This window comes from Panthera leo, chromosome B3, assembly GCF_018350215.1.
Source record: "Panthera leo isolate Ple1 chromosome B3, P.leo_Ple1_pat1.1, whole genome shotgun sequence".
Lineage (NCBI taxonomy): Eukaryota > Metazoa > Chordata > Mammalia > Carnivora > Felidae > Panthera > Panthera leo.
Genome location: NC_056684.1, coordinates 59,328,197 through 59,355,990, shown reverse-complemented (window position 1 = coordinate 59,355,990; position 27,794 = coordinate 59,328,197). Strand labels below are relative to the sequence as shown.

Below are 27,794 nucleotides of genomic sequence, written 5' to 3'. Positions count from 1 at the left end.
TTATTTTGAGAGAGGAGGGAAAGGGCAGGGAGAGAGAAAATCTTAAGCAGGCTCAGCACCGTCAGTGTGTAGCTAGATGCAGGGCTCCATCCCACAGACTGTGAGACCATTACCTGAGTTGAAATCAAGAGTTGATGCTTAACTGATTGAGCCACCCAGCTGCCCCTAAGATTTTATTTTCTTGAGTAATTTCTACACTCAATGTAGGGCTCAAACTCACAACCTCAAGATCTCATGCTCTACTTATCGAGCCAGCCAGGCACCCTGGACCATCTTGCTTCTACTTTTGGCTCTATGTAGCCTTAGGAAAATCACTCCTTGGTTTTCCTCAACAGAAAAATGAGGTCCAATTCATCTCTAAAATCGTTCTATTATTACAGTTTCCAAGTTTTTAGTAGTATTTATTTTGGGGGAAAGGTCAAGGATAGATGGATATAAGCAAAATGACTATTATTACTATTTTTTTTTGAGAGAGAGAATATTAAGTAGGCTCCATGCCCAGTGTGGAGCCCAACCTCATGACTATGAGATCATGACCTGAGCCAAAATTAAGAGTTGGATGCTTAACTGACTGAGCCAACCAGGTGCCCCAATAAAATGACTATTTTAAATGATTCTAGTCATGAACAGCAGTCAGCTGTATAAATCCCCCTGGTATCCTTTTATCTCTGTGTTGGTAACTTTGAGGAAAAAGGGAGACCAGTTGTAGGTTAAGAAAGAGTCCACTCTTCAATGATATTTAAATATTTATTTAAGTTTAAAAATAATTTTCATGGCACCAATGATTTTATGCTAACTACATACTGCATATGTAGAAAAAAGTACATTGCTTTGAAGGAAAGTATAACTTAGAATTTTTGGCACACGAAAGGTTTACAACTATACTTTTTAATGAAACTAAGAAATTCACATTTGCAGGTAGTTTACCTTCTACTGCTTAAAGATGCAGTACACTATTCTTTAGTAAGAGTTTTATTTCCTCTGATGGATGAAGCTATGGAATCCATTGTTTTTTTCTACAATGAGATCAAACTAATTTTGAGAGAAAATGGGAGACATAGTGGAACACAGTAAAACCAGGTTAAAAATTTGAACAATGTTTAACTATGGGGAGATACCAAAAAGACTAGTCACCAACAAAGGAAGTTTGTTATTCAAGCGCTACTTGAAAAGCAAATTGAAGGAAATTTTACTATCTGTATTTTCTGGGGTAAGCCCTGGAAAAAAATAACCCAAAAGTTTCTGTTCAGAGAGCAAAATCCAGCTGTTGGAAGTGGTATGGACTATTGTACTGTTAGAACTCTAGACACAAGTAACATACCAGGAAATGGAATATTGTATCTCTCTTTAATGTGAATATGAAAGGTCACTGTCAAGGTTATCACTCACTGCATAGAAACACCATATTCTACAGACTGAGGTAGGAACACTACACTAAAAGGTAATCTGCTATGTTGCATAAGACAGTAGATATCCAGGTTAAAACCAGCCCCCTATCTTCTGACAGCCTTTTCATCTCTGAGTCTACTTTTCACTTCAGTCCTGTGCTAAATAAAGCCTTCCTGTGTAGATGACAAGTGGCAGTGGATAGTTGGTTCTAAGTGATCCCTAAGTTTTACTAGGATCTCCTTCACTTTGTCTTGTCACTTGGTAAATAGATGTTTGTAATTCTGCCCTAATTGTCGCTGGTATGGAAATGATCAGACATTCCTCTTCCATTCTTAGCTTCTGGTGGAGTTTTAGCATTTAAACACTTGATCTTGCTCATCTTGGCATCAGTTACCTCTTTGCTGGTTGGTTGTTCAAGCACCCTTTAAACAAGCAACCCCAGTGCCTCCACTGGGAAATGGTCCTGGGCCTTTAGCAAGTCAGGAATGGGAGCAGAGCTGACCCCCTTTCTGCTAACATACTGGTAAGGAGCAGTTTTATTGTCTAGATTGGGGTTGGCAAATTATGGCCTGTGGTCCAAATTCAGCTGTCTTTTTAAAAATAAACTGTTATAGAACACAGCCATGTTTCCTTGTTTATGTATTACCTATGGCTGTTTTTGTGCTATGATGGCAGAGTTGAGTAGTTGCCACAGAGCATGGCCCACAAAACCAAAATAAAAACAATATGTACTATCTGACACTTTACAGAAGAAGTTTGCCAACCCCTGGTCTAGATGAAAGGGCATTTAGAATTGTACAATCCACTCCCCCCACCCTGCACCCCCTGTCAATTCCATGTCTGTTATACTTTGTACATGGACATGATTCTGCTATTTCAGGGGACAAATTAGGGGAGAGCAACTCTTCAAGTGACTCATCCTGTTCTGCATTTGGGGCTGCCCAACATCACGTGATGTTAGCAGCCACTCCGCTATTGTGTGGGTCCCAGGAATATGTCTACGGACTATCCTTAAATAAGTCCTCAGGCCCCAGATGACTTAGAAATCTCTCCCTGAGATGAAAACGAGATCTTGTATGTGAGTGGTTAAGAGTTGCAGAGCTTGGGCCTTGGACCCCACACTCACCCTTCACATGCTATGCTTTGCATGCTTCCGCAGCTTCCCTCAGCAAGAATGGCAAATACTTTCCTACAACTCTTATTTTCCTGATGCAGAGGATGACCCTAGGGGGCAGTATTTCTACATCTAATTGTTGGTTTCTGCCACGTTCGCTTTCTTTCTTTTGTAGGCATCTTTTAGTATGCCTATTTAAAGAAATCCTTTTCTTGGTCCCTTCCAAGGCTCTTTGTTGATCTTGGAATTCTCTTTTCTGAAGCTTTTCATTCTCAAGATCAGTTTCTTTCTTGCATCATTTAGTTCATCAGGCTCTATTTTCTTAATCCATAAAGTAAAAACAAAATATGAATTGATAAGAAAATAACATCTTGTTAAAATATAAATTGAAATATTTTTTTTGGGGGGGGGTACAAAATAGGTACTGCTCTCTGAATCTCAACAGTTTCTTAGGTACCTAAGTTCTCGTTTCTGTTAACTACACTTTGTCGACATTTCTGACAGTCTTATCTCAGGCACCACTGAATTCAACTAATGTCTCTGAAGCACTATAAAAATCTTGAGGTTCTTCAGGAAAAAAAAATCACAGAAGTCTAAGTTCATTATATAAAACTCATGGCGATGCCCACTAGGATCTCTAGTCTAAGGGGACAGACTTACCCCACCCCTGCTGCTGCTGCTGCGGTAGCGGTGGTCCCTTCAGATGCCCACTCTGCTCAGATTTGAAAAAAACAAAAGGAAAAGAAAATCCAACTCAGACCATCATAAGAAGCAACTTTCCATTTAATCATTCTACATGGGTGTTTACTTTTTTCAAATCTCGTCTGGCAGGAAAACCTACAGATAGTTCCCATTGTCCAGACCCCTGGCCTGTGCTGCTGAGGCTGCACTGATGAGCCTACTGGAGCCTAGTAGGAAAGCTCCCGCACAATACAGAAGACGACAGCTCTCTAGTCTTCAACTAGTGTCCCATCTGCTAGGTGACACTACTGCGATAATCCGTAATAGTAAAATAAATTATTTTTATTTGATACTTTCAAAATAATACACATCTATGAAAAATCAAAATTCAAAACCAAAAATTATCCTGCAAATCGGGAGGATGAGAAACAGAGTTGCTGAGCCTTTCTTGAAAGAACCTCTGAAGGAAATGAGTTTTCCCAGTTTGTTTAGATAGGGCATGAGCCTATCCTCTTTTTCTTCTGGGAAATGACCCTCCTAGGCTGTGGACTTTGAGTCATGAGAGGAGGACTTGGTACATGTGCCGATGGTTCCGCGATGGGTCCCATTGCTGGGAATGGGTAGCCGGGCTCCTTGGTCCACCTGGCTAGTTATTGGGAGGAGTCATGCCTTCTCAGGTGTCAATGAGCAGGCTCACCACTGAGCGGATTTTGCAGGCAAACCATCGCCTGAGGGGACAAAAGTATTGATAGTGGAATTGTTCAAACTCGGGGGTCTGGCGGATATCGCGGAAAAAGGCAATGTCAAGGTCAGACTCGGTAAGGATGATCAGGAGGAGGAGCAAAACAAAGAGGAGTCCCATGGTCACAAGGAGCAAACGGAGGACACTTAAAACAAACTTATTCACCTGTTCCTCCTCTGGCCTGCCGTGCCCCTGACACAGGGCCCTCAGCTCTCCCCCAAGGGCCTCCACCTCTGTAGCTGTTGGAGTGCTGGCTTCAGACTCCTTCTCTTCTTCGATGCTGCAGGTGGCCCCATTGATCTGCCGGGAAAGCAACATCAGCTCCAGGCTGTGCTCAGCCACAGGGGTGGGCAGCACACTGTCTGCAGGACTGTAGGCTTCGTCTGCAATCACGGCGACTCGCTCATTGCTATCTGCCCGGCTGCTTCTCACATGAGGCAGGAAGGTGTCCCCGTGGGAGGAGGAACGCACTGGCGTGGAATGGGCACTGTCCCGGAGGGACTCGAGGCCTGGAAATGCAAAAGGAACGTGAGAAGGCTTTCTGGGTCCCTGTGCACACTTTGCTGTCTGGTGGAGGCAGCACCCATTCTGTTTTATATGGTAACTAAAATCTTGCAAGGAAGCCCCTCTGTACACTTTACGTGACAGTGGCTGCTGCATGCTGTTCTGATGTATCAGGAAGAGGATAAGAGAAGCAGCAGACATCAGAGGGGCCATGGTTGGAGGTTTTTTTTTCTTTTTACGTAGGGTCTTGGCAAGATTTGTCAAAGATTCTGCCTTTCCTGCTTTTGACGTCAATTGAAAGACATTCTGAATTGCATACCATCCCTGATTCAGAGCTGGGGCCACATTTCAGGGAGCTCAAGTCTCCCTCTTGGGCTGAGGGTCTTAAGAGGCAGGAATGGGGAGGAAAAGACTGTTTTCCTTCACTAGGGCTCATGAAATACTGATTCTGGAGCTGAGTGCCCTTCTAACAATCCAGCATGCAGCTCCTTGAGTTCATGAGGTCGTCTTTTGGATTTCTGCAGTTGTGCTCTGTCTCTTCAGCCTCCCACTTCTGGCTGTCCTAATCTTAGGGGACATTAAAACCCTATCTGCTCTTCCTAAGTGGTTTCTTTTTTTTTTTTTTTTAATGTTTATTTTTGAGAGAGAGTGTGCATGTGCACATACACATGTGCATGCATGAGCAGGGGAAGGCAGAGAGAGAGGGACAGAAAGAATCCCAAGCAGGCTCCACACTCAGCACAGAGCCCAATTCTGGGCTTGATCTCATGACCTGGAGATGTGACCTGAGCCGAAGTCAATAGTCAGATACTTAGCCAACTGAGCCACCCAGGCACCCCTCTTCCTAAGTGTTTTCTGATGGAGAAGAGGAATAGCCTTGGCTAGTGGCTCCTTTTTTTTACTTTAGAATGAGCTGGGTCTACTGTAAGCTGACACGTCCCCTATCTTTACACACTCCAAACTGCAGAGTGGTCTCTGAGAACATCTTGTTGGGTCAGGGTGGAAATTCTCTTACAATGGTAAGGAGAACGTGTTCTCCGACCCCCTAAAACTACCCATTATCTCTTTACTTTTTCAGATGGAACATTTCTCTCTTTACAGTGCTCAGTCTCTGGTAGCAAAAAACAGGAGGTGGTTACTCCCTCAACTAAATAGTAGCCATGGAGGCTAGAAGATGTGGGCCTGGAGTCACCGAGTATGGCCCACATCACAATGCTCTCGAGGAAATGGCTTCTTGTTTCAGGTTCAGTGTCTGCATTTTCATTCCTGGCTATCTTTGGGGTGCCAGAGTGGCTCTGACTCTCCCTGCTTTTGCGGCCTATGGTAAGAGAACCCAATTCCCTTCTGTTGCTCTGAAATTGACCCTGAATTGCTGCAGACTAGATCAGATTCCCAGCTATGTAAAGGTTTGACCAAATAAGGGTTGATTAGGGCTAGCTTCATAAGCCCAAGGGTCTCTCTCTCACTTTTTGAATGTTGATTTATTTTGACAGAGAGCACAAGCAGAGGAGGGGCAGAGAGAGAGGTAGAGAGAGAATCTCTGCACTGTCAGCCCAGAGGCCTATGTGGGGCTTGGTCTCACAAACCGTGAGATCATGAACTGAGCCAAAATCAAGAGTCAAATGCTTAAACAACTGAGCCACCCAGGCGCCGCTGCCCCCCCCCCCCCCCCCCCCCCCCCCCTCCAGCCCAAAGGTCTCTCTTAAAAGGTGGCAGTAACCTTTCAGAAGTAGTGAGTTGTGTTTGGGTCTCTTGAGTAGCCATTTGCTCCCAGGCGGTCTGCCTGCTCAGCCTGCTGGAGCCCATCGGCACAGTTAAGGATTCTCCAGAGGAACAAATCCTGGGATTGGTTACAAACGTGGGGTGGGTTGGGGCAGGAACAGCAGCCCCCTGCTAGCCACCTAGTCTCCCCATCACCTCACCATCAGTAAGTATATTTGCCACAGCTTTCAGCTTCTGCTTTCAGAAGCTCCTCATGGTCCTGGTTTTATTTTTTTCCCCCCTTGTGCTAAAATCTTAAATTTGTATACTATTTTAAACTTTTTTAAGTGCTTTCATTTTATCTTTCCACGAAGTAATGAAAGCAAGTGGTTACAGAGCTTGCCTGAAGTCATGTGGTTGGTTGATGATGGCAAAGGTAAGGATGGACTCCAAGCCTCTTTCTATTTCCTGGTGCTAATGATCATGTAGTTGGATTCTGGGCCTGGATGAATTAAGTCAACATCTTATACCTACTTTAGATTTAGGTCCCAATTGCCCAAGAAACTGTTGTGAAATAATGTGAAATTAAGAGCCAGCCCCTTGTTCCAGTGCTCTTGATGCTCCTTTGATCTTTTCCCCCCAGCTTTTTCCCCTTACTCCTGCATTTGCACAAGCAGCATGAGGAATATGAACCTGGGAGTGTTTAATAAGTTCCTGATAAAACACATCTTGAGGCCCTGATCACACATGTGTTGGCTCCTCTGCTCCTCCCTCTCTTCCTTCCATTTTTATTTAAATTCCAGTTAGTTAAATTTTATTTAAATTCTAGTTAACATACAGTGCAATATTGGTTTCAGGAATAGAATTCAGTGATTTATCACTAACATACAACACCCAGTGCTCATCACAAGTACCCTCCTTAATGCCCATCACACATCTAGCCCATCCCCCCATCAACCCTCAGTTTGTTGTCTATCTTTAAGAGTCTCTAATGGTTTGTTTCCCCTCTCTTTCTCTTTTCCCCCCCTCCCATATGTTCATCTGTTTTGTTTCTTAAATTCCACATAATCCTCATACCCTTTCTAGAGGCTGTCCCTTCACAAAGACAGCTATGACTGTCAGATCTTCCACAGTACGACTAGCTTAGCTGCTGAAGCCACTTCAGTGCATTTCATCTTAGCCTACAATTCAGCCCTAAGCTTGGAGGGGAAGGAGAGGGGCAAAGGCTGTTATATCAGAGAGAACAGATCAGAGGGACACCAGAAACCACATCATAATAAGTTGTTGGTGCTCTCAGTAAATAAGATAATGGAAATGTATGCATTTCTAGTAGACTGCTAGACAAAATTAGTAAATGTTAGTCTTCTGTTCCCTCAATAGACCTCACCTGTATGTATGTCAGACTAGTCTTGTACAGAACTTCAGGTTCACTAGAAGTCACCACCCACCCCAACCCCTTCATCAAACCTGTTACTGTGGGATGGAGGGGGTGGGTACCATGGGTGGGTGAGATCTGGCAAATGGCACAGCAAAACAGAGGATTCTTTTTTACCTTGGATATGTTCCAGCTGCTTGCCTTGCCCAGAGGTGGCTCCCTGTGGGCCAGTGGACACAGTGGTCAGGAGCCTCCCCTGGAGCCGGGGCCCCATCCTCAGTATGCGCACACTTAGTGGCCGAAGGCAATGATTAGTCAACCGGAGCTGAACTCGGACTCTGGTGTGAATCTTAATCAGACTCTTCCCCATGGTCGCCCAGGAAAGCAGATACTTCTTCAGTGGAAACCAGCTGATCTCTTCAAGGAAACCAGCCAGGCAGGGGAGATACAGAGGCAAAGGATGGAAAAACAACTAGGGACAAAGGATTTTTGCTGACCCCATGCATGGCAGCTCCTTTACAGTGCCTCCCGTGCTGGAGAGAGGATGTCAGCTCTGGAGACAAAGTAGGCTGAGCTTCAGGGAACGAACAACTCTGAGAGGCTGACATTATCAGTGGACTGGATTCAGTCAGAAGCACTTAGAGCCATAAAAAGTAATGCTTCTCCAGCAATGTGGCTGTTTCCTGGAGGCCTGTGTAAGGGCCCCAGACTTCTCAGAGTCAGGTGTAGAGAGGGCAAAGTCAGGTGAGGCAGGTGTAGAGAACAATCCCACAGGGTATGGAGAATCACATAGTTCCAGAAAATGCAGAATGTGAAGTTATAAAGACATTTGGCTTTGGGTTGGGTGGCTCTGAAGTGTGAGGTGTCAGCTCTGGGGCCGGAAACGGACTGTGTCCCATCCTCCGCTGGGCTGTACACTGTTGGGCCTTCTGTTGCTGAGCCAACCCTTAGGGTGCAGCAGATAAGAGGAACCAACATACCTGAGCATCCTCTCTGGTCAATCCTGTGCTAATAACATGTGGTATCTCAGCATCCCTGAGGGCAGAGGGGAAGGCCAAGCAGTGTGCAGTTATCTTCTTAAGGATCCCAGCTCATTGGAATCACATGGTTTCATTTGTATTGTAGTGTTATATTAATGTTTTTGCAATTTTCCCATTTTTATTAAAAAAAATTTTTTTTACATTTATTTATTTTTTGAGAGACCTAGAGCACAAGCAGGGGAGGGGCAGAGAGAGGGGGGGAGACACAGAATCGGAAGCAGGCTCCAGTCTATGAGCTGTCACCACAGAGCCCGACGTGGGGCTCGAACTCACAAACCGTGAAATCCTGACCTGAGCCCAAGTCGGACGCTTAACCGACTGAGCCACCCAGGTGCCCCTGCAATTTTCCCGTTGTTTTAGAGATAGTAAACAAATATTTCCCTCTGGAAAAGGCAAATCATTTCTGTGATATTATGTGCCATATGGAGTATATAGGAAAGACAGTCTCTGATGGACTATGAACCAATTTCAAATGTCCGTAACTTCCTCGGAGTTTGGGTTAGCACCCTTCTTCTGAGGCCCCCATCATGCTGCACTCAGCCCTTCCCTGCCTGGTTGGGTGGACAGTGAGGGTCAGCTTTGTTTGCTGGGTGCTTTAAAGGCAAAATCCCTCTTGAGAGATGGTGTAGCTCAACTCTCTGGGAAATAATCCATTCTTTATTTCCCCAGGCTTGATAATCCCTGACTGATAGAGTAAATTAAATGCTAAAATCATTTTCTTTTCCCCACACCCAAACCAGATGTCCATCTGCCTCTCCTCACTCAGCCTGTTACTGTCATTCCTGCTAGGGCAGTTCTTAGCTGCTTCTGCCTGTGCCCTCCCGAATCTACTGGGTTCCAGGCTGAAGGCCATGACTGGGGATGAAGGCTGTGCTCGTCCACAGGCAGCCTCAGGTGTGGGGTGTAAGCAGCAGTTTGGCTCTGAGTAGCACGTGGGAGCCTGCTGTGCTATAATTTGCCAGGTGTGAAGTTCTAGGAGGCTGAGATTTTGAGGGTGTGCCTTGGCCCTAGAAGTCTCTGCTTTAATAGCTTCTTTGGTGGCCTTTTCCTGCTGCATCCTCCCCTGGCATTTTACAAGCAAAGAGGACTATTTCAGATGCTGAAGAGCCTACTGCTGCTGCAGTGGGAGAAGACAGGCAGAGCTGGCTGGGAACTGAGGCAGCCTCATAGCTTGTCTTGGGGGAGCTTGAGGACAGGCTTCCTGCCTTTGAGTTGTTCTGGCAACCCTGCTTTGTGGCTACTACAAATGTATTGTATTCCCACACGGATAGCCTCAGTCTTCCCTTTTCTGGGAACTTGGGTTTTACTGGACATTCTTCCATATGCTGGAGAACAAATGCACGAGGCTCTTCCCTATACCTGCATTAGTGCCAGCTTCCTTCAGAGGGTGACCTTTTGTCTAGAAGGACAGCTGTCCTGACTTTTTGCAGGAGCTTTGGGATGAACCTGGTGGCTTTAGACCTCAGGATGGATGGAAAGAAGGGCCACAAGGAGAGGAGAAAGTTATGTTTCCTCAAAAGAGAAGAAATTCATTCTACTTTCCTTAGATGAACACCTCACAAGAAGAGGGTCAGAGAGAACTGTGCTCCATTCTCCTGCTCAACCTAAGACCAGAGGAAAAGCCAGGAGGCTGTGTCTGATGACAGACCTCAATAACTTCACACCTTGCATAGTGATTATGCTTCGTAGTTCATAAGGCACCCTCCCACATCCACACTGCACTCTAGGGTGGGGGCAACAGGCTCAGAAAAATAACATGGTGAGCTCTGATTTGAATCTCACCTTTTACTTCCTGACCAGGCCTCTTTGCATTATGCTTGCTGCCTGTCCAGTAAATGCTTTAATCTCTATTAAAAAAATTTTATTTTAATGTTTATTTATGAGAGAGAGGGAGACACAGAATCCGAAGCAGGTTCCAGGCTCTGAGCTGTCAGCACAGAGCCTGACATGGGGCTCAAACTCACAGATCGCGAGATCATGACTTGAGCTGAAATTGGACACTTAATCGACTGAGCCACCCAGGCTCCCCAATGCTTTAATCTCTTTCAAGTACTTCCATGTACATCAGCTTCCTCACAACTCAATGGGGACACAAGGAAGGTATCCCTACTTTACAAATAGAACAACTAGGGCACCTGGGTGGCTCAGTCAGTTGAGCGTCCGACTCTTGATTTTGGCTCAGGTCATGATCTCATGGTTCAGGAGTTCAAGTCCCACGTTGGGCTCTGTGCTGAGGGTGTTTAAGATTCTAAGTAAATAAATAAACTTAAAAACAGAACAAAACAAAAATCAAAAAGAACAACTAACATACTCAAATAATTAAGGTACTTGATGTGGTTTCTCAGCCAGGGTTCTCAACCCCTAGACTGTAGTTCTATACCAGATTTAGGTAATGCAAAGTCAGGGACACATAAAATCCTAAACACAAACCCATGATCCTCACAGGGAAGCAGCAGAATGATGTCCTTCCTAACCTACGTGGTTATTTTCATTCATCAGCATTCCCACAGAAAGGGCAAAAAGTCTTCCTTCCCCACCTTCCAGGATAGGTTTGAAGCAAACCTGCTGCTGTTCGCTGCTGCTTGAGATCTGTGGTCCTACAAAAACATCCATCTTTGGGAGTAAAAGCACTCGACTTATACCTATATCCAGCCTGGGGGCAGGTCAGTCAGTGACAATGAGGCCAATATTCTGAGAGTCTCCTAACAATATTAACTACCCAGGGACTAGAGAGTTATCAGCCTTAGCTACTGCAATATGTAGTTCAGTGAAGATACACAGACTTTGTCTCCCTGCGCCTCCCCCCAACCCCACTCCACCCACCGCAGCCTCCTCCAAAGGGAGGGAAGGGTAGAGAGAGGTGAGGCATGTTAGATTTCCTGAGATCACATTAAAGAATTCAGATAGCAAGAGGAGAGCTTTCTACAACTGAAATAGAAGGTGGTAGCAAATACTGGAGTGCTTCAGAACCAAGAGTTTTTCATTTCTTGGTTAACTGCCTCAGTCACCTTGATTGTTTAACCTGTGGAGACTGGTCTGATCTGAAAAACAAGTGAAAAGCCTTTTGATGGAAAGCAATTTCAGAACTGCAAGGAACCTGGCATATGCAACATACATAGCCTCCCAGAGGTCTACCCCAACACTCTCAGATCTAAATCCCCTCTTAGACTACAGCTCAGCAGGGCTGGGTGGGATTACCCTTCACCTGAAACCTAGCTGGTGTTCCCATCCACTACACAAAACCTTCTCCCGTCCATTGGAGAAAAGTGCTGCTGTCTCTGCTGCATTCACTTCTTTTCAAGGTCCCTGAGAGGAACGGGTCCAAGTCAAAACTTGGAGGAACCCTGTGGTCATCTCCAGAGCTTTTGCTCACCTTCCATGATGGAGATGTGAACAGCTCTTCTCCGGGTCCTAGGGACACTGCTCAGCCTTGGGCCATGGGTTATGGAGGGACAGCTGCGGCTGGGAACCATCCCTGCTCTGAGGTTAAATGAAAAGAGAACTGTGTTAATTCAGTGCACACAACAGATGGGATCAGGACTCAGAGTTGAGGAGTAGCTACTAGAATTGCCTGGCTCTGTTAAGTTTGTTTGTTTATTTAAAAAAATCTTAAAACTTTTTTTTTTTTTTTGTCTTTAGTCCCTGGATCCCCATCAGAGACACTGCTTCAAACTCATCCACATCCTCATATCCCAGACCCACCTGAACCTTGCTTTAGTGCAGCAGTGGTGCCTCTGGTCTCTGGGCAGGATTGTCAGGGAGTAGAGCCCCAGGACTCCTGAAAATGTGCCTGAAAACCCATATGGCAGCCTCCTCTGACTTCTGACAGAGACCGCTGCTCCAAGGGGTGCCGTGTGAAGGCAGTAATAATGCTCCCAGAGGTCAAGCTGGTTGATGAACCCTAGCTATCCTGGCTAATATTCTTTCTGGATCTTATTAGGTTTAGGAGATATGCATGATGTACAGTTATACCTGAAGCAAGGATCTCAAAACTATTTTAGACCTAGTGAGACAGGACTGTGGGGTGATCCCTGGCTTTCTATAATTGGTTGATTCCAGAAACAAGGCAATCTTGCATTTTGGACATGCCCTCCGTGGTCTATGGCCATTTTTAGGATTTGGGAGGACACAGAGAAGTATCCAGGAAGGTGGTACTGGGTACTGTGCCCTCCCTCGTTCTTCATCAAGGCTCAGGGATACCAGGGTTAGACTGTTCCCCATGCTTTTAATGTTTATTTATTTTTGAGAGAGAGAGCAGGGCAGGGGCAGGGGCAGAGAGAGAGGGAGACACAGAATCTGAAGCAAGTTCCATGCTCGGAGGTGTCAGCACAGAGGCCGATACGAGGCTCAAACTCACGAACTGTAAGATCATGACCTGAGCCGAAGTCGGACACTTAACCGACTGAGCCACGCAGGTGCCTAGACTGTTCCCCATGCTTTTAGCTAAGATGGGGAACTTTCCTATCGTGTTCTCCTTTCCCTTTTGTGAGCCATTGTGCCCAGAATGGTCATAGTACTGGAACTGCTGCCTTTTTGGAGATTCTGAGATCTGAACTGCAACTCGTTTTGGGGGGAAGTCCCTGGCAGCCTACCTGTGTATTTCTGGTGGCTCCCGTTTGATCTTTGCACTCGACTCCATTACTTCCTTTGCAACTCGGCCACTATAAATAGTATAATAAAACAAACAGAAAGGGATTAGATGGTGTTCCAGCACTGGGCTCCTGTCTAAGATTTCAGATACTTTGGATGAACTGGGCAATGGCCATTTTGGCCTAGTCCTTCCCAATGTTTAGGTCACTGAAAAAGGCTGGCTTGCTAGGTTAAGTTCTTACATGTCCTGATAGCTTAGCTTAGAGAACTATCTCTGGAGTCTTTGGTATCTTCTATTTTCATTTAGAAATGATTGCTCACTGTCCAGCATGTTCCAGAAATATTGCAAAAAAAAAAAAAATCTTTAGACAGACATGAAAAGAATCACTGGTACAGTTCTTATTTCACTGCTGTTGTGAGGGCAGAAGAAGATATATATTTTAAACCCTGCAGACAAACTGTGGCAGGGAAGGAAAGAAATAGTCAAAGGGTTAGGAGACAAGGAGAATTGGATAGAAACCTCAGGCTTTTTTGGAGGTTCCCAGTTCCTTTGTTCTCAAGGATAAGGACCACTGAGCCACTGTTCTCCAGAGAGGGGTCTAAAAATAGGTCCATAACAGTTACTTACTGTCACTATTTACCTGTATCGAAACCGGCTCCCTTTAAAGAATAAATTGCTGCTGGACACTGTGCGGACTTGGCTTGACTTCTCCAGCCTGCAGCAAGGCAAAGTCCAGTGTGACAGATGGCCTGCAACTGCTTCATGGGCTAAGGCAGCGTATTCCCAGCTCCTTCCAAAGGCTACTTGAGGAAACTCTTCAGGAAAAGGACCTTCACAGTCTGGCTTGTCTCTGACTCTCCTTTAGGACCTGAGGGTTTGCTCACAGCCTCAGTGCTGGGGACAGTCATGTTGAAACCCATTTTCATGTCAGGAGAGCGAGGGCTCCCCAAGAGTGCTTCATGGGGTTGGCCAGGGGGACTGAGAATAAATGTTAGGGGTGATGGCCTGGGGGAATAATAGAATGCTGCCTGTCAAATCCCAGGCCACTTGTTAGCAGTATGACCTTGGGCAAATTTCTTTTTCTTCCTTAGTTTTAGTTGTTTTATCTACAGAATGACGGAGCTGGGACTACTTGACCTCAGGAGTCCCTTCCAGTCCTAGTATTTGATGATTCCATGTCTGGGTAATTGTGGGCAGAGGAGAGAGTAGGGGCTGTCCTCCCTATTCCATTTCCCTCTTGGAGAGTCCTAAAGTAGGTTATCATAGTAAAGACTCTAAGAAGTCCTGAAATGGACAAACTAGCTTAACTTTAATACAAGTTCCATCTTTTATTTGAACTTGGAATCATCCCTCTTCTCCCAGAATACCTATTAATATCACTTTCAAGGCTGTGGACAGCTGGTGTGGAGACTCTGGAAGACCATGGGCACTGTAAAATATCCTCTTAGGTGACTTCTTTGATCCCAGATGGCCCTCTCACCCTTAGATAAAGGAAGCTGAGCAGAGCTGCCCAGAGTGAGGCCTCCCAACCCAACTGACTCAGCTTACAACATGCCCTGAGGTGCCTGTAGTGCTGATCTAGCCAGGAACTGATCTGGGTCTGAAGCCTCTGTCATGAGCAGGCAGTCAGTATGTAGGGAGTTGTCCCCAAAATCCATGAATAGCAGTTCCTGGGAGACCATGTGCACCTGTCTCAGGGCTCTGTGAGGCTGTAAGCCTACTTGCCCTCCTGCCTGAACATGTCCTTGAGTCTGACCCGGCTTCTTTCAAAGCACTGGCCAAAGGCAGTGCCAGGGATTTGTGTGTAAAACGTGCTCAGAGTGATGCCAAAGTGGCTGCTGCTAAGACTTGGCATAATTGGGGATCTGACCCAGGCTAGAGGCTTTTAACACTTACTAGAGAACATCAAGTAATCAGTAGAAATATGAAAAACAGCTTCAGTTTCCAGTGTGGGTCTTGGTAGGGCTAGTTAAGTGTGGGGATTTGTTAATAGAAGGACTCAAACTGAGTTTGGTCACAGGTTCAGAAGCACAGTTCTGTTCCCATGACACAAACAGAAAAACAAAGGTCTCCAAAAATGGTGCTGACATGTTTTTTTGGCTTCTCTCAGACAGCCATGGACTGAACAGGAGGGAAATTTGACCATGTGGCAGCCTTTTCTGAGTGTCCTCTTCTTTAAATGAAAGAAGCCGACTCAGATTATAATTCAGGCTGCCCATTCAGTTCATCCCTGATTCTGGTATCAAATGCATAGAAACTATTAAGCAATTCAGAAAGCCTGCCCAAGAAACAGCCTCTGGAGCTGTGGCCCTAGATGAGGGAGGCCCAGTTCTGCCAGCCCACACCCCGTAGCAGCCAGCAGGCAGCAATGCCTTTCCCTGGGGAGGAGGATGGTGCCCCTCTAGCTCAGAGCAGTTCTCTCTTCAGGGTCCTGGAGGTTACTGGAGGGAGAACTATGGCTTGTCAGAGGCAGAATATACCACAAACTTTGTCTTATGTTTTCCTGATTAAGATCTAGCTTATTAAATCATAAATCATTGCATTCTATTTTAAAAACAAGACCAAGGGTTTTAGTGAAACAATTATCTGCCATCACCCCAGTTTCTCAATGGGCTATTTATTTGTTCCCTAATGCCTTTATAACCACTTTCTTAAAGAAAATAGCACAGAAACCTCATATACTTTACAAATCCTGTGATAATCAAAATTCTTGCTTTTGCCCCAAAGCTGACTTTTCACTAACAGATAAGTCCTTGCCATTCTTCCAGCTACCCCACTCAGGCTCCTGGGCACTTGTTCTGTCACTGGCACTACCTCTGGCAGTGGCACACTGGGAAGGTCCGGCATCAACCCCAGCTCAGCACTAGGGCACCCACTGGGGAGCAAGCCCCAGAGTTTCCCCAAGGCTTAGGGAATTGCCTGGGCTGCACCTGCTGCTCCTTCATGAAGCGTTGTACTCTGGGCCTTCTATGGCTCTGAATGGCTCTGCAGGGCCAACCTGATTCAAGTCAGGTACCCGTGAGCTATTTTTGGCCCAAGTTTTGCCCTGAAAAGACCCCTCACTGCTTTGCCACTGGGAGCTGTGCAAGGACATCAGAAGGTAGATCCCTCGGGTATCTCTGCTGAAACACATTCCTTAACCTCAGCTCTATCCATCCTGGGAGTACAGACATCCAGAAAGGGGTCTGTTTTATTAAGGAGGGCCAGCCTTGTCATCTTATGTCTCCTTTCTCAGTGTTTCTCAAATTTTCCTGCCCATCATTGTTTCTCAAATTTTCCTGCCCATCATTCCTCTAAAAAGTAGCTTTTATGACTCTGGCTCTGATAAAGATAGTCCCCATCACATGTGTCCACTCACTTGTAGAAGGCTTGGTTCTCGATTCCACATTTCCAAAGGTGCTTGCATGCTTCTGGAGTTGGAGCAAAATATGTGAGAATAATTTTCTTTTCCTACAAAAAAATCCCACATAGAAACAGCTGAGTGCAGGTGGAGAAGCGAAGGATGAAGTAGGCCAGGACCCTGAACCCTGGGCTGTCTGAGGGCTCCCCAGGACTTTAGGAAGAGGTTTCAGATAGGGGAAGGGACTTCCTGGCAGCTGGCCAGTTGGACGAGGCTCAGTTCAGTGACTAAGTTCACACTGGGCAGGTCCAATCACAATAAGCCTCAGCTGCCACAGACTCAAAACCAAGAGAGCCCTCACCAGAGAAAGTGCTCCTGTCGTCTGCATTTTCTACTTCCTTTTAAAAAGTTGTTATCTTGGAATGCTCCTATAGAAGCAAAAGAATCTTTCACTGTCTGCATTTCTCGGAGGTATGGAACCTCCGGGTGTCACTAGCATCCCTGAGGAAGTCCTGGGCTCCAGGGCGTGGCCATTTCTCCATCCCTCACCTCCAGGTCTCTGCTTCTCATTCAGGTGGCTTAGTTCTAACCTGGATATGCCACTTTGGTTGAGCCCTGGCCATTAGAAACCACCCAGTGCCCCAGCCCTCCCTGAAGAGAAAGAAGCCAGCACTCACCTCTTTCTGACTTACGTATAAATAGAAAGTCTTTCCTTCAAATTTCAGCTTGGTCACCTCATTCCTACAAGCACAAAGAGAACACCTGTCACCTTGTCGTGGGCTGCTTGTTCACAGCTAAGTCTCGTAGATGCACAGCCCACCCTGACTGGAAGGGGCTCCAGGCACAGACACAGTTTTAGCCAAAATTAGAACTGAAACAAGACAGCAGCGCAGTGGCTTTAGAGAACAGTTGCTGAAACAGTTCAATCCACAGTTTTCTGGTCAATCACACCATAATAATAGGGTGATAGGAGGATTTCGGGCTCATCAACAGTGGCTGTAAAAGGGAAATGTTTGTATGGGAAGTAAGTCTAGGTTGAGAGGTCCCGGGCCATTTCAGGATTTGGTTCATAATGCAGGGGCATTATCTGGATGGGACTGTCAAATGTAAGATGCCACAGGTAGCTGATGAGGCCAAAGTTCAAGATACAGCAAATAATGAAAAACAATGCAACCAGGTTCTGAGGGAGTTGAGTCTTTCAGGTGACTGTGCCACTGGATGGAAAATGCAGTTTAATGCAAACAAATGTCAAACGATCTCAGGGAGGGGGGCAGGGCAACATACCAAAGAGAGAGAACAGATTACATGGAACAGTCATGCAGCGTACTGACCAGGAAAGGGGCTTAGGGGTTTTTGTAGAAAAATCCTTGAAGCCACCAGCCCAGTGAATGGCTGCAGTAAAAGAGGCAAACAGGATACTGGGGTACGTCACCCGCGGGACAGACACAAATCAGAAGAAGTGACATGGTTACTGTACATGGCACAGCTTAGACCTCACCTTCACATACTGCTCTCAGCCTTGGTTACATTTACAAAAAGGAAAAATGACGGGGGTCTTAGGCAGATGTCCCTGAGAGCCAGATAACTAGGCCTTAGCATCGATCACTCCTTACTTCTCTTCCATTTGCCTGACATAGCTGCCCTTTGGAGCCTGAAGGCCCTCCCATCTCACTGGGGGGTGGAGTCCTTATTTTTGTACCCAACTGGGACCCCCAAGAAGGTCTGATCAGGACTATCTGTCTCCACTTCATTTCTTCCTCTTTGTAATTTCTAGGGAGATTTCCTCAATATCTTAGGAAGTAGCAGAAAGGTAGTGAGAACCATGTACCCAATTTACTACTGGCCAAAACTGAGGGGACAGAGGAAGGTCACTTGTTTCCTGGAAATCATGGGTGGGTAAGTATGAGAGCTCACAACTCTGACTACCAGTTCTGAGCTAATACAAGCACATGGTATACCTTCCTTGTTTGATTTCCCTCCCAATCAATCAGTCACCCTCATACACATACAGAATACAATAAATATCAGTTGATTAATATGGAAAGGAACACACCGATCATCCAGGCTTCAACAAACAAGATAGGAAAGTGGGAGAGTTTCTATTGGAAGTGAAGTTGGGTTTTACATCTATTATTTTTAAATTGAGACACAATGAAAAGCAGACTTCTTGAAGAAGTGTGATATGAGAGAAGCCACAGAATGAAAAGTTTGTGGAAGAATCAGGTGAGCATCAGGGCTTCTGGATGGGGAAGGATACTTTAGGGACTCGAGGTCCCTGAACAGGTGTGTCCTACTTGTTTCTAGCTACACATGCCTCCTACCAGGGACCTCATGACACAGGCGGCCTGGTCAGAGTGTGGGCCAGGATCTGGGCCATCTAAGGAACATCAGACAACCCAGCTATATCTAGGAAGCAAGGGTTCCTCACTGGGAGAGCGGTGCCCTGACCCTACTCATTGTCTTTTTGTGAAAAGTATTTTGTTGGACAGCAGACCCCAAATCCTCACCATTGTCACCCAGAGAGCACAGTGAGTGGGCCAACTTCAGAAGGCCCAGCAAACAGATGCGTTGTTTACTCAGTGCAGCAAACTGCCTTGTGAAGTGGCTGTTTTCCTGGGGGAATGGGACCTGGGTGGTCATGTCTGGCAGTGGGGGGTGGGGGGGCAGTTTCACTAGCACTCTGGTTGATGATCAAATTACCATTGTGCACAAGAGCAATGGGGTTGGAAAGGTGGTGTTTGTCCACAAGGTTGGTGGGGGAGCTCAAGAGGACACAAGAAGATAGACACCTTGCAGCAAACCCCAGTAGAGAGCTCGCCAGGAAGCAGCTTTGTCCTCAGATTCCCCATCAGCTCTTCTGGAGAAGGCAAAGGAATGAAGACCGGAGCAAGCTTCCCCAGCCGAGCTCTGTTGGGTAAGGTAAGCCATTTGTTCAAGCCCATGGGAGGAGTTGTCCAGCTTAGACTCGGCAGTCTAAGGCCAAAAAGGTACAGAAATCACAGGGGCTTAGTACAACATACAGCATGTTCTGATGAGGCTGAAAGATGTTTGCATGGTCCAGAAAAGGAGCCTCCAGGAAAGCCAAATATCCATCAACAAGCCAGTCTGTGCTGCATCGGCTCCCAGATCCATTTAGAATAGACCCTGAACTCACAGGGTGGAGAGGAAGCAGTTCAGAGTAGCTTCAGCTGAGGTAGTGGCTCTTAGCTGCTAGAAATGGGAGTGGAGGAAGGGAGAGGGGAGCAAGGGTGGGGATGTGACTCCTGGAGGCTGAAGACACCTATGGCCTAAAGAGGGACAGAAGGGAGATAGAGCAGCATCCATGCTTGTGCAGGCAGTGCCCAAAGTGGGGCTTGGCCCACGGAGGGTGCAGGATAACTTCTATCTGCCCCAGGGGTGAGCCCCTCCTTCTTTAGGCCAGTGGGTAAGGAAGTAAGCACCCATGCGGATGCAATGGCCCTCAGTGGGGGACAGTCCCAAGGACTTTGCTTCTCTAACATTGGCTGCAGCCCCAGGTCTTTCATCTTACCTAGAAATCACCCTCCACACTCTTTGTCTCTCTGGAGAGACTGTTGGCTCTCAGGAACACCCCTTTGGAAGAACAGGATCCCTAGGCAGAGACCACTACCTCGATCAGTTATCATTATGGACACAAGGCTTTGGAGAGGGCTCAGAACCATAACTGCCCAATCACAGACAAAGGACGTGGGAACCATAGCCCTCCCCATTTGGTGACGTATAAAAAGCCCGTTTTGGAAATGAAGATACTCACCATTTAATGAAGTGGACCCTCTTGTTTCCTTGCAGAACGACAAACCCAAAAGGAGTGAAGGCCAGAAATGCAGCATTTCCTGACACATCCTGCAACACAGAAAGACCTCTCATCAGGATGACATAGGCATGTAGGTGAAAGGGTGAGAAACGCAGTTGTTCGTCAGTGATACAGGGTTAATGCTTGGGAGTAGGTCACAGAGGGAGGAGCACTTGGATATAACAGGCAAGCTACTCACCTTCCCTAAGCCTCAGTGCCCTTAAATGTAAGTTGTAACTAATCTTAGAAGGCTGCTGTGAATATCCAAAGAGAATGGCAAGCCCTCACACATTGTAAAATGGTGCAGTCACTTCGGAAAGCAGTTAACTTCTTCAAATTGTTAAAAAGAGTTGTTATACGGCCCAGCAGTTCCACTCCTAGGTACCCAAGAAAACTGAAGACACACATTCACACAGAAACCTGGATGTAAATGCTCATGGTAGGATTATTCATAACAGCCAAAAAGTGGAAACAATCTAAATGTCTATCCGTCAACTGATAAATGAGTGAAAATGTGGTGTATACATATAGTGGGATATTTCAGCAGCAAGAGGGACGCAGTACTGATACCTGCTATAATGTGGATGAATCTCGAAAACATCAGGCTAGGTGAAAGAAGCCAGGCACAAAAGATCACATGTTGTAGGATTCCATGTGTATGAAATGTACAGAATATGTACATCCACAGGGACAAAAGATTACTGGTTGCCAGGGCTGTGGGGAAGGGGAGATACATAGGGAGCGACAGCTAATAGATACAGGTTTCTTTTTTGGGGAGATGAAAATGTTTTAAAGTTCGTGGTGGTAATTGCATAACTCTGTTACTAAAACTAAAACTACTGCATTACACACTTTAAAAGGATGAGTTTTACCATATGTGAGTTATATCTCAAAAAAGCTGTTGAGAGACAGAGAGAGAATGAATGGCGGTTATTATTACAATGGCCCTACACACTGGGCTCCCTCACACAGTTTAGCTAATGAAAAGATATGAAGCAAGCAGCTATGGGGAATAGCCACGGTCAATCCTGTGGTGCCTGAACCATCAGAGGCCTCCTGACCACTGGTCACTATCAGTTTGTACTGGTTACTCTCAGTTTGTAAATACCAGGCTTGAGGTTCTGCCGAGCCAAGAGGGGAGAAGCTGTACGTCATGGCTGTCTCACATGGGAAATGAGCGCCATGAGGGCCAGGCTGGCATGGGGCACAGAAAGCAGGTTGATGGATTGTGCTCTCTCTGAGGAACTTTCTTTGCGATAGGGACCTGAGGGGAGAAACTGCTCTGTCAGTGTGTGAATGTGCTCAAGTGGCCAGAAAATTATGCCAGGATGTTGGTCAAACGTGCATGTAGGACATTTGTCTGAGCCATAGCTCATATGGTGCAATAGGGTCAGGCACCTAGTATGAGGCATCCAAGTGGGGGCTGTGGCTGTCAGGCTTTCCTAGTTTTTCCCACTTTCACGTTTTGGCTTCTTGGCATACATACTCAGTCTGATCAGGTCTAAGAATAAAAAGCGGGCCTGGGCAGGGCCCCATGAGCCTTGACCCAAAGAAGAAATGCAGTTTTGTCTTAAAACTCTTTAGAGTCAGGTTCCGGGTATGAACATCTGGGCCCAGGGAATAAATTAAGTATATGTTTTGCAAACATTTCCACTTAATGTATTGTTAGTATTGTCCTTTCCTCAGGATCTACTGTGACCCTGACATTTGGCTGCAAGCACAATGTCCTTCAACCCAGGGGCAACAGCAAAAAGCTGTTTAAAAATAACCTGAATGGAGATACTGTGAAGCCACAGGGCTGGTTTTCCTCCTGCCTGTCATCAGTCCTTGGTGGTGGTTATTAATACCTGAGTGCCAGCACTGCACAAAAACATGGTCCCTGGCCAGGGCACCCATGCTAACCCAGCAGGTTTGCCTATGTTGGATACATCTGCCCACTGTGCAGGCAGGACCCAACGAAGTCCAGGAAAAAAGACAGAGACTTGAGAGGGTGGAAGCCTTGCCTTATTCATAATCATAGGACAGGCTCCAGGAAATATTTATCAGATGAATATGTAAGACAAGGAGGTGGGCCAGAGGGGCTGGGGGTAGGGGAGTACACATGTGAGCAAAAACAGGAGAGGAAGGCACAGGTGCAGTGGAGGTAGGGAGGGCAATTTACAGTGTCTTACAGTGTCTAGGAAAGGCCTAGAAAGAATGGGTGGAAGGATGGAAAGAAAGGGTCAGGTCAGCAGAGGGCTGTGGGTGGCTAGAAATAATGGGTAAGGAATAGGGAGGGGAAAGGCTTCCACCTGCTTCTTGCACTCCTGAACCACGCGGGTAACAGGGCAGAGGAGCACCTGTGCCGTGACCATAGCGTCACGGGTCCTGTGTCAGGCCACGCAGACCCAGGCTCTGGCTCGGCCCCTCACTGCCTGTCCCTTCATTTCTCCATGCTTCACATTCCTCATTGTAAAATTAGGGTTGAGAACACTATCTACGTCTTAGGTTGTGCTTAGTAGGCACTCAGTACATGCTAGGGGCCGTGTTGTTAATACGAGTTTGTTGCACTTAATACAAAATCTTTTTTTTTTTTTTATGTAGTATTTTACTATTTTTCCTGACACTGATGGATTTAATTTTTGCTAGTTAGGAAATGAGGGTGTGGGAAGTTGAGGCAGAAAGAGAGAAGTCACTCAATGTTGGGGGCCCATGGAGAAGGGGGATTTGGGTGATCCATTTGGGATTTGGGGTAAAAGTGAAGCAGGCAGAAGAGGAAGGAGACAAGCTGTGACAGATTCCTGAGGGTCGTCCCAGTGACAGGCCTCTCTGGCCATAGCACAGAGAGGGTCCTCCCACAAGCTGGGAAGAACTGGCCAGGCTGTCTGTTGGCACTGTCCATCTGAACCGTCCAGACACCTCAGGGCTGGCCTCTGGGTGAAGGCAGGTGTTGGAGTTAAAGGAGGAAAAGCCACTCCTGACCAGACTGACTGATTCAGAACAGGGAGCAAACTGAGAATAAACCTCAATCAGATGCCACATCATTCCAGTAAGTAATAATAGCACCTTGAGCAATCCCAATCCAGTCTCTCACATGGAGAGATCAGTTTTTCAAACTGCTTCCAATGCAATGTTGTGGATGAGGGCTGCTGCAAAGCTGGGCACCTGTGTGTCTACAGGGGCCAGGGCAGCTGGAAGGTTTGCTTCTTATCTGTGGCATGTGAGGAGCAGGACCTGGAATTACAGAGAAAAGCCTCACATCTGTACCAGCACAAAAACACAAACAGGTAGCCACGTAGACACCTTCTCCAGAGCCTTCCCAGTTTCTTCCACTAACATGTTATTCTCGTAAGCCTGCCCATGGGATTTGTGTGCAAAGGACAAGTTATATGACAAGAAGAGAAGGAAATGAGGACGAGGAGAGATGTGACACAGAAAGTGGTAACCTGTTCCTCAGATCTTCCGTGTTATCAAGTTGGAGGCTATCTTTCCTCTTTGTTCCCTTCCCATCCCAACGAGATCAGGACCCACAGGACTGAACATTAATGGATCCGAAAGGTGGAATAAAAACTTGCGTCTTGACAGCCACACAGCAGATATTGCCAGCCCCATTGTACATCAGATAATGGTCTAAAGTATTTGGTTCACTTCTACAGTTGTGAGGTACGAGATTCATTTTCAGTTTTTCATCCTTGTAGAAAGAGCTTCATTCTTGGCTTAGGAATTTAGCCCAGCTTCTTATTTGCTCTGTGACTTAACTTCTCTGAGACTCAATTTCCTCATTTCTCAAATGAGGGCCATAATACATACTTTAAGAAATACTGCTTCTTTCTGATTTTAGGGTGATGGCCTAAATAACTTATTGCCAAAACATGGCCAACAGTGGTTTTTCTTGGAGGGGCTGGATTTGCACAGAGTCCTTTCACATGTTCAAGTAGAAACCACCATGAAACTCGACATGCATCAGTTCGATGTCGTCAAAGGCTCACCCTAAGATGATAGCTCTGCCCAGAAAAGGATTTTTGGAAATCACAGCAACTGACTGGTTCTGGGAAGTAGGGACATCTGGCCACCTTTGCCCAGTCCGCATGGGTTCCACCTTGGGATACAACGAAGCAGCCTTCTGTCTACTGCTGCCCTGGAGGACATCCTGGGTATGCCAGAGTCAGAACCAGGGCATTCTTTCGAGATCATCCAATCCCCTCTCTGGAGTATGACTTAAACTAATTCGATATGGGTAGATGAAACCTCTATTTTAAAATCCTCAGGGAAGAAGATTCCACATGGTCTTCCACACACTTACGCCCATCCCTGAAAGCTTATAGCTGGGAACCTTATGTTAAATCACTCATGAAAATCACCCAGTTTTAGTATACTTAAACATGGTCCCAAGAAACTACATAGAATGGAAATTAGGAGGCAGCCCTTTAAGAGCCTTGGCATCACCCCATGAAAGATCAGAAATGGAAATCTTGGCATATACTTGCCATGTAAGTGGCTCTAGTCAAGTTCTTCATCTCAGCAGTAAGCCCACCATTCTCTGTACAGTGCAGCCAAGAGGGGCCCACTGGGGGATGAGGGTTAGTCATCACCAATCCTTCTTTCGTCTGTTTCTCTGAGGTCAGAGGCAACTTGTCAAGATGGGGAAGGGGGTTTATTTAGAGAGGAGTCTAGGTGGCTGATTATGAAATTAATGATCCTATTTAAGGTCAGAGGAATGAAGCTGTAATTTTATTTGTATGGTTGCTCTAACCTAGATCCTGCTGAAATAAATTTTCTCCTGGTCTGTACAGGACAGAGATAAAGTCACTTGGTGAACTTACGTTAAATTTTTCTACGGTGATTTCAGTAGTGTCGTAGGTCCTCTACCAGAGTTGGTAGTGAGTCCTGCTTTGTTCCTAAATAAATGCCATCTCCCCAGAAGGAAGACCAGGAATGGTAACTGAAAAAGCACAGCACTGAGGTGTTCAGACAGCCCTGGGTTCGAGTTCGAGTACTGCCCTTACCAGTAACTCTGGACATGTTAGTTGGTCCCTCAGAGTCTCAGTGTTCTTATCTTGAGGACAAGAACATCTTCTTAGCAGTATCGTTATAAAGATGAAATGAGATCGTATATGTAAGTGCCTGGCATCTGCAGGCTCTCAGTAGATGGCACCTTCATGACTCATGATAAGGCTGGGTACAGGCTGGGTGTCTGTGATGGGTCTGGCTACTATATAAACCTCAAGAGGGTAAGAAGCCACAGTCTGGGCCTACAGGAGATCCAGGGCAAACAACCAGTCCCAGGGGCTCCAGGAAGGAGCAAGATGGTAGCTCCTGAGGTTGGAGAGGTATCAGAGCTGGAACAAATGCAGCACTGGGCTGCCAGGGGTTTGCTCCAGTCTCCTGCTCTAGGCTGTAGGCTTGGTCTTCTGGGGGCTCCTGTCAGGAGGAGATGGGGTCTGAGGGGAGATGCAGAGAGCTCAGGACAGCGTGTGCAAGTTCAGAGCCTGGGTATTACTGTAAGCCAGCCCGCTGCTGGAGCCCTCTGCCTGTCCCACCCAGAGTCGGTGGGATCTTGTCTTCCCGGTCCCAGGGCCAGACAAGGACACTTTGGGCAGAAAGAAACCATCAGTGTGGACAGGAAGAACAGCAGCTTCTTAATCAGTCCAGGAGAATAGAGCCCAGCTGAAGCCTTGTTCTACTCTCATTTAATTATCAAAACGATTCCTCTTCTTCTGTCCTCCCTAGGGCTGTGTGCCCCAGATTCCCTGGGCCCAGTAATTGCCTCTCTGTTAATAGAAATCATCGGTATTTATTACACTGAGTGCTCCAGCTTATTTCAGCTCTCCTTGTAGCAACATTAAGGCGAGTGCCTAGTAGCATATCACCAAAGTAACCCTACTTAATGACAAGAGTAAAGGCTCCTGAACCGTCCTTGCTCAGCAGGCCTAAGAAAAGCATGAGCTGCAGTTCAGTAGAGACAAGCTGAGGGACCCTGTGTGGGGTCTGCAGCAGGGTCCTGGCTCTGGGTGAGCAAGAAGTATAGGGCCTGGGAACCAGGGATTGGAAGCCCAGTGCAATGATCGTGCCCACCATCTCCCCAGGGGGAGTCTTCTGGGGGCTTCTGTTCCTCCTAGATATATAACAACAGGGAAGTGACTTGAGTTCAAATTCTTGCTCTACTGCTCAGGGCCTTGTAAATTGTCTCCTGGAGCTTTTGTCTTCTTACTTATAAGCCAGGAAGAGTAAGATCCACCTCCCAGGGCTGACAGGATTAAATGAGAAAATAACGTGAAAGGATTCCAGGGGGTCTGCCATGGAAAGCATGCCACAAATGTTTCTTCCCTCCTTCCTTCTTTGAGTTGATGCTGTGGGGATGGAATGATGTGAGGGACTGGGCCTCACACAGTGCCTGGCATTAATAGGGGTTCCTTCCTGCAGCCTCTTAAGCCTCTGTGTCCAATAATGGGCAAACTCATCACAGATGGGGCTGAGCCAGGAGCCCCACAGTCCTAGGGTGCACATGGACTTGGGCTGGACACCAGGCTGGCTGCCACTGTAGCTTCCAGACCCACTTAGGCACATAGGTGGAGAATCCCACCCACCTCTGCTCAGTTGTACTCAGGTTCACTGTCTACCATCTATCTGCCCACTCTGCTGTCAGATGTCAGCCTCACCCAGGGACTCATCTCTGAAAAGGTGGGTGCCCTGTGTGGCCTCAAGGGGCCCAGGCAGGTTTGGAGGTGACCTGGCACCTTATGATAAAGATAGCTGTCTCTAGGCAGCTATGGCTTTTAAGGTCCTGAAGTGACTCAGCAGTTCATGGAGCACAGTCACTGAGTACCTGCTGTGTACTTTCACACAGGTGAGGAAAGCAAGGCTCAGAGAAGCCTGTGAGGGCCTCAGAAAGCTAGAGATCAGTGCTGGAGCCAAGGTCAGCTGACTATGAAGCCCTCTTCAGTCCTATGCAGGCCCCCTACCGATGGTATCTGAGCAATTAATGGAGGTTAAACTATATCTGTCATGCAAGGGCAGTATTTAGGAAGCTTTGCTTAAATCATTTGTAAATAACTATGCATCATCTTTCTTTTTTTTTGGTATGAACAGGCATAAATGTGTTTTCTGACAGTGCTGGCCCTCCTCAAGAACACAGGGGTTATCTGGTTGTAGGCTGTGCTGGTGAATAGGGAACTCTGTGGGGTGGGAAAGGTGACCAGGGTTTCTAAGTTGCCAGAATGTTCTAAAAGTTCTTATTTGAAGTTTCAGCATCAAATCCTATGTAAGAACAAGTCACCATCACCTTAGCAAGAGGTAAGGGATATGCAATTCTGCCCCTACATCACTGGATTCCTTGCTTTCTATTCTGTTCTTTTAATTTTTGTTGGAAACTTCTAGTGTTCCCTCACCTATTAGGAAGAAACGGTCAATGCCCACCTGCTCCCGTGGGATACTGGCTCCTTCAGATCAGTTTCAGAATCTGGTGGTACTGGTGCCTCTCCAGTACTAGAAAGAGAGAGGCAAAAATCCGGGGACACTGAGGCAAAG

The 27,794-nt window shown here is 46.4% G+C and overlaps 1 protein-coding gene across 3 annotated transcripts in view; it reads right to left on the bottom strand.

Moving 5' to 3' along the window:
• Window positions 1-836: 836 nt before the first annotated feature.
• Window positions 837-27,794, bottom strand: part of FRMD5 (FERM domain containing 5) — a 46,497-nt gene continuing 19,539 nt past the window's right edge. The window contains exons 7-15 of one of the 3 annotated variants that reach the window (XM_042942179.1): window positions 20,250-20,338; window positions 17,155-17,218; window positions 16,496-16,587; window positions 13,778-13,852; window positions 13,139-13,207; window positions 11,920-12,026; window positions 4,092-4,435; window positions 3,164-3,215; window positions 837-2,824 (exon numbers count right to left, since the gene is read on the bottom strand). In XM_042942179.1, coding sequence (XP_042798113.1) covers window positions 2,811-2,824; window positions 3,164-3,215; window positions 4,092-4,435; window positions 11,920-12,026; window positions 13,139-13,207; window positions 13,778-13,852; window positions 16,496-16,587; window positions 17,155-17,218; window positions 20,250-20,338 — 906 coding nt within the window. In that variant the 3' untranslated portion in view covers window positions 837-2,810. Of the gene's footprint in view, window positions 2,825-3,140; window positions 3,216-3,558; window positions 4,436-11,919; window positions 12,027-13,138; window positions 13,208-13,777; window positions 13,853-16,495; window positions 16,588-17,154; window positions 17,219-20,249; window positions 20,339-27,794 lie in introns of those variants that run through there. The other 2 variants (XM_042942181.1, XM_042942180.1) reach the window with 2 other exon arrangements.